The 7425-nt window shown below is 34.7% G+C and overlaps 1 protein-coding gene across 1 annotated transcript in view; it reads left to right on the forward strand.

The window, feature by feature from the left end:
- The window catches only part of LOC121865490 (V-type proton ATPase subunit H-like), a 37655-nt gene extending 30692 nt beyond the window's left edge, over positions 1-6963 (forward strand). The window contains exons 9-11 of the mRNA XM_042364985.1: positions 205-432; positions 5261-5374; positions 6298-6963. Coding sequence (XP_042220919.1) covers positions 205-432; positions 5261-5374; positions 6298-6355 — 400 coding nt within the window. The 3' untranslated portion in view covers positions 6356-6963. The remainder of the gene's footprint in view (positions 1-204; positions 433-5260; positions 5375-6297) is intronic.
- Positions 6964-7425: the final 462 nt, after the last annotated feature.

Below are 7425 nucleotides of genomic sequence, written 5' to 3' on the forward strand. Positions count from 1 at the left end.
TTATCCCTGACGGATTTCTCTTTGCCACCAAAATATGATCAGAAATTAGGAGCCAGTAAATTTCCACTGTTGTTGTCCATCGGTGTTTTTCAACAAACTATCGACAACAGAAATTGCAAGCATGGCTTTCATGAATCACTGTAATGCAACTACTGTCCAAAAAATTATATCATATGCCACAGTGGTTTATGTCCTTTATGACAGCTCATTTGAGGAGTACTGCTCAGAAGTAAAATCTGGTCGCATGGAATGGTCCCCAGTTCACAAGAGTGAAAAGTTCTGGCGTGAGAATGCTGGACGACTGAATGAGAAGAATTATGAGCTGCTCAAGATTCTGATTCACCTTCTAGAAACAAGCAAGGACACGTTGGTGTTGTCAGTTGCTTGTCATGACATCGGAGAATACACTAGACACTATTCACGTGGCAAAAGGTTTGTGACCTTTCTATCACTAATTTTTATAGTAGTTCAGTAGTTCGTAGAAAATTTTTCATGAATATACAGTACTTACCTGTGGATAAATTATGAATACAAATTATTTCATAAAGTAGTCATAATGCTAGAGTGAATCATAAAGTAAACCCATTATTATAGTCTACAAATTATGAATACAGTCAGTTCTGCTATAACGCGATAGTTGTGTTCTTGTAAAACATCGTGTTATAGAAATTCGCGTAATAGAAATAACAGGGCTTATGGAGAAAATTGGGTTTGGTGCAGATTACTCTAAATCGAAAAAAAATTTCGTAGTTAGCCTAACACAAAGGATAGCACAGTCTAAATAAATGTTACATTCATATCTAATAATGAAATCATACAGTAAATGTTACACTTTACCTTGAAAAAATATGAATATAACTTGATGGGGGAGAAGGTTGATGTTGAGGCTGAGGAGTCATGAAACATCAAGCTTTTCTTCAAGTGTTATAGCCTTTCTTTTACGATCACCGCCGGAAATGCGATCACCAGAATACTTCCCGGAGATATTCTTCTTTTCCATAGTCACAAAATTGGAGAAACAGTAATCAGAATTCACTGAGGACGCTTAAAAACTTCACACGTGTTTCAAACTGAAAGTGTGGAGTAACAGAGCGCGCGGGTCTAAAATGCTATGTATTTTGTTTTTCTCTCTTATTTAAAATTTTACAATTTACATATACTGTACAGGTATACTGTATACATAAATAATACACAAATTATTTCTGCAATTGTTCACAAACAAAACACGTAAATCAATTGAACATGTGATGTCGAACGTGAACTGTAAACACTGCATAACCCAGCGCCAAGCCACAACACTGTACAGTACACTTTAAATGCTACGTATTTAGTTTTTCTTTTATTTAAATTTTTACAAATTACATATATATATAAGTAAATTGTAATTTACATATTATTCATATTATGCTACAGCGCCCACAAAACATAAGAAACGTTTGAGTCCCCCAGTAGAGATGTCCGTTCTCTATCCACATCCGGATGTCTTAGTCCTCCGTTTTCTTTTTGTGTACTCGCTCAGGGACTCAAGTATTTCTGTATATAACACAGGATGATAAGTGAATTTGAAATTATGAGTGAATGAATTTATTATACAGTGATCAATTAACATAGTTTTGATGTGTTTAAGTAGTATTCAGGCGCCTTCAGCCTAGTAATGTTACAACATTCCTATCACTCACTGTAAACCAGGAATTCCACCCATACAGAGAGAGAGAGAGAGGCCAAGCGCTCTGTTTACATCACACACACATAAATATTACATACCATATATCTCGGCCTATTTTATAATCACAGTCATGTACTGAATATTCTATGTAAAAAATAAAAATTTTAAATGAATTATCAAGGAATAAACAATTGAAATTGAATTGAAATGAATTATTTATAGTGCAGTCGACTTCCTACACAAAGACAGGCTATAAATAGCCTTCTTATCTCCTCTCCATCTATTACCCTCTGTTCTCAGAGAGAAGGTCTTGGTAAATAACTTTTTGTTTATTTTCATTGTTTGTCTAATTTATCATGTTGTATCAAAGTAATATTACTAAAAATTTTAGGCAGCTACCAAACAGGGAGATACTACCGCCTGGGAAGATATTGGAAGCATAATGTGCAGTATTGTCTAATGGTAGATCCTACTTCCATATGGCATCACGAAAATTGTGACCAAGTCTTAGGTTGCTGATCTTTCTTTCTGCCTCATTTACACACAATTGCAGAGTTTCAATTGTTTCTCTTCCTTTGACAACACAACATACATACAATATAATTTTTCTCACCTTTGATCTTTTTTCCTTTTTGCATTTATTTATGGTTGGTTATTTAAAATAAGGCCAATTCACTTAAAGTATTGGCACCGGCTGGTGTACACTAGTGACTCACTTGAGCGTCAGTTATTTAACTGGAACTAATGTCGGTGTGAGTAAAATATTTCCATTTACTTGAAATAGATTTGCCGATTTATTTGTTTATTTATTTATTTACAATATACTGTAATATATTAAATATACTGCAAGTATTTTCTTTAATTTATATACTTGTTTCGCAAAAAATGGAGGCTACCATTATACCTGGTAGGTCAAGTTGACCAGACATTTATGGTGATCATTAAGGACCAAACTCCGAATCCATGACGTGACTTCTGTTCATCATTTATATCCTAAATTTACCACTGTAGGTAGTTTCAAGAATTAACGCAGTCATTTACTGAATATTCTTTGTAAAAAAATAAATTTTAAATGAATTATTTATAGGAGGTAAGTATTATGATCAGTAAATATACAGATACTGTATGCATTACTGACCACCTCCGAACACAAGGACGGCTAAAAATAGCCACAGGCGGTCACAGTCAAGGTCACTTTCCCTTCTTGTCACTGGCAAATGGGAGGGTGGTGATGATAGCAGCTGTGTTTATTTCCGGGGTATATTGTTCTTTTACGGTATGTTAGACAGGTTTACTGTATACATAAATATTACATAAATTATTTCTGCAATTCTTCACAAACAAAACACATAACTCAATTGAACATGTGATGTCCAACGTGAACTGTAAACACTGCATAACCCCGCGCCAAGCCATAACAACATAACAACTGTTCGAGTGGAATCGCGTTAGAGCAAACGAGTTCGCGTTTTACAAATATTGTTCCTCTATTCATCAATCGCGTTAGAGCCAATTCGCGTTGTCAAAACACGCATTATAGCAGAACTCACTGTAGTCCTGTATTTTATTTTATAATTACATCATGAAGAATTGAGTTCACTTTAAACCTAGTCATAATAAATCACTTAAGGTACCATCAAGGTTCCATCTAATTTTTTACATTAAAGTGCATATTAATTCTGTTATTTGCTCTGATATCAAGGTAATGTGCAGTTATGTGCATCCAGTAGAAACAAAAAAGCACTTTAGTATATAAGATACCAAATTTACAGAATTTTTTTTAAAATCCCACTATATCATAGACTAAGTCCTTACATACATGAAAAATCACTTAATTTAAGAGAAAAGCAGAAATAGAATGACAAAATACAGTAAATGAAAGTAAAAAATAAGTTAAGGTAAAGGTAATACTTTAGGTAGTAGGCAGCTATAAAAAACGGAGGTACAGGGGCCCCCCAAATTCGTGTGGGTTAGGTTCTCAAAAATGGCCGCGAATAACATTTGCGGAACTGTGTTTGGGTGGGGGGGGGGGCCTACATTTTTACTTGTGTACAAAGAAATGTTTATTCCCTTTATGTGTTTGCCCTTAGGACAATTATTTCTTTTACCTGTTTTGTTTATATGTTGTGTGTGTAGACACACACAGGCACACAAACACAAAACACATACAAATAAATAATAATGGGAAATACTCTCTCAATAATCTGAAGCAAATTTATTACAAATGTGACAGTCTACCCTCAAGTCTGTGCTTTATTAATATTTTCCACATATACTATTCGCGGATTTGGCGATTCGCGGCCATTTTGAGAACCTAACCCACACGAATTTGGGGGGCCCCCTGTAACACGATGTTTTATTAACTAGCACGGATTTGAAAAGAGTGCCATACCGCCAGGCAGCATGGTTCAGTACCTCATTGCTTTCCTATTTTTTGAAAAAGGAAAAAGTAAAATAACTTGAACCTCAGCCATTGACATCTGGCATCTTGAAAGCTCCCACTTCTCCTCCCCCATTGCCTGCTCTGTCATCTGATTCAGATGACTCCCTCCCAATAACCCCCACCTCTCCTCCATCACCACTAATTCCCACACGCCATCCCACTCCTCATTGAACGTAAGTTAGCAAAAGTTTTCATTTAAAATCGATTTTCTTACTACAACTATTGTATTATTAGGTTTGCTTCTATTATTGTATTATTAGTATTATATTATTGTAAATAAAACATATTGAAGGAAATAGATAAACAAATAGAGTTTTTAAGAGCTTTTCTCCTAACCCCTGCCATTTCCTTTATTTCTTATGGGATAATTAAGTTTGATACACATTTTTTATTTACACTGCTATTCTCAAGAACGTAACTACCGTGTAAATCGAGAGATTATTTTGGTAAATTTTTATTTATTTTTTAACTTTATTAGAACTAATTTTATAAACCCCGGTGTAAACATTGTGTTTGCATAACATAATTGAGTTTTGTTTATGCATTTTTAAATTAATCTTATAGACAATTTATTCATGGTAATTATGGTATCAAATTCATCCTTCTAACACAATTAGAAGAGTTACCATGGATAAAGCTTTCAAATAGTGTACATTATTACTGCACTATTATATGTGTTGATGAAAAATGGAAGCACATGGTATATATTAATAATAAAGTACTGTACTTATTAATTAACTTACCATGAGGCAGTTGAGTCTTGAGGTGATGAGGCGGTTGAGGCAGGTGATTATATGACCCTCACAATATACACTACTGAAGGTGAAGCAGAGGTTATATTTTCACTGGTAATTTCATTGACTATAATTGTGTACTGTACACTATTCATATTTCGTAAACACTTCTGCTGCCTCCTCAGAAGCAGCTGTTGAATTACCCTCCTGTGTCAATCCCCACTTACACAAACTTTCCCCCATATTAACCGGATTTTGGTTCTGTTTTTCGGGGTTGAGGATACATGTGTCTTGTGTGGTGCTGAACCTGTCCAGTTTGCAAGGAAATCCAGAGTGAGTGAGTCTGGGTTAGAGGGAGTGTACTGTATATAGCCTGCCAAAAATAACTTTAAATTCAAATTATATTTACCTGTCTAGGGTGCTTGAACAGCTTGGAGGGAAGCAGTGGGTTATGCAGCACCTCACACACGCTGACCCTAATGTACGTTATGAAGCCCTGTTAGCTGTGCAGAAGCTTATGGTTCATAATTGGTAAGTAATTCTTATTTCACTTTCATGATATTTTAGCTTGTTTTGATTTTATTCTGTGTAGCATATGGTTTACTGTGTTACAAAGAAAACGAGATATTTAAAAAAAATTAAAATAAATAAATTTTCATTTCATTTGGTTCATTGTAGGGTAATCTGGATCATTGGAGGGTAATTTTGGATTACTAGGATAATTTAGATAATCATGGAATAATTTGGATCACAACTGGTATACAGTACAGGGTCATTTGGATCTCTCCTGTAAAAGCCATTTGGATTGCTATAAGGCCATTGGGTCATGGGATTACTGTACTATAGGATCATTTTAGCCACTGTAAGGTTATTTGGATTATATTTGAATTATTTAAATCAGTAAAGGATAATTTGCACTACAGTTAAACTTTTTAAAGGGTTTGAGTTAAAATTCATGGGTGGCAGATGTGGTCTAATTTTTTGCTTCAATTGTCTTGGTAAAAGAACTAAGACCATAAAACAACCAAATTTAATGGCTTACACTGTTGATTACTGGTAAGAATAACAGGTACAAAATCTTCTGGAAGGCCACTGCTTCTGGGTCAGGTGGTGTAGGGATTTTTGTCGCTGAGAAGTGATTAGAGAAAGTGTTAGATACTTACTCTCACTGGAACACCTTGTTTTCATGTAAGTTTCCTCCCTAGTTCTAGTAGGTGTGTGTCTGAGCACACAGTGAAACAGCCATATTTTATAAAGACAAGAGGGTGCTTTATATACCATTGTGTGGGAAACAGTATTTTTTAATACAACACTTCAATATTTATTACATCTTGAGGATGTGCATGTAAGTTTTTCCCACACTAAATGTAGGAAGAAAAGGTATTTCTGTAATTTGTCTTTAGGAAATTATTGCAGTATTGAAATATGTATTTCTCATTGTCTCCTTTCCACAGGGAGTATTTGGGGAAGCAGCTGGAGAAAGAGGCACAAGAGAGCATGCCTAGAACCTAAATATGATGCTAAGTGTTGCAGGTAACCAAAACAAAACTGAAAGAAATTAAAGATCACCAGTTTCTTCAGAGACTCATGTACTGCCTAGTTTATTCCCTTTTTCTTATTTTCATGTAAAATACAGGTAGGTTAACTTTTGTTATACTGTACCTATTTTCTAGTGCTGAATTGTAGAAAGTATTTCAGCAGATGATGTTGTTATTGTGGTCATGGTGTATATAAGTTTTCAAGTCAGATGTACAGGAATTTTGTTGCTGCTGTTGCAAATTACTCCATTATTAGGGAGGGATCATGGGTGTTAGTCAATGAAGTTTTCATGTTCAGATCTCCATTCCTTGTGGTAGATTTTTAAATGTGAGTGTTGGTGTATATAATGCTAAGGCTCAGGCACTCTTGTTACTTATCATAGGTATATAATCATTCCTTTGTATGTAAGCAGTAAAACTAAGGAAAGTTCAGTATATACACAGAGAGCAACGGAAGTAAACCATAGCCTGTCGCTCTTTTAACTTGTGCTGTACTAAAGAGGTTAAGTGTAAAGAATATTGTGCACAATATATGTTAAGGGTGTCGTATTGAAATGTATATAATGAATTTGTTTCTCATTTTGTCTTTACCTTTCTTTATCCACTAGATTTTCTCTATGCACAAAAATTATCAAAAGAAAAACATTTATTATGGTATATCTGATGGATATATAGTAAAATTTTATGCTCAAAGACATTGTAGACATTTTTAAAATAACCACAGAAAGTGAAGTTTTGCATCTTGGGTTTTACCCAAACCTAACCTTATGTAACCAAACCTAATCTAACCCAACCTAAACTAATCTAACCAAACCTAATCTATGCTATTCCCTTAGTGGTGAATATTACAGTAGTTGCGGGATTGCAGCTACACACAATTTTCCACCCCCCCATACCACCAACACCTTTTTACCTCATCCTGTGATGCTTATTGAGACAGTGGCTAGAATTTGGACATTCCCATGGATTGTTACAATCATCATACATTTACATAACCGCAGTTGAATGATGAGTACTGTACTTGTATCTTTTGTATAGTTCTTC

This window comes from Homarus americanus, unplaced genomic scaffold (genome assembly GCF_018991925.1).
Source record: "Homarus americanus isolate GMGI-L3 unplaced genomic scaffold, GMGI_Hamer_2.0 scaffold25483, whole genome shotgun sequence".
NCBI classification, from domain to species: Eukaryota; Metazoa; Arthropoda; class Malacostraca; order Decapoda; family Nephropidae; genus Homarus; species Homarus americanus.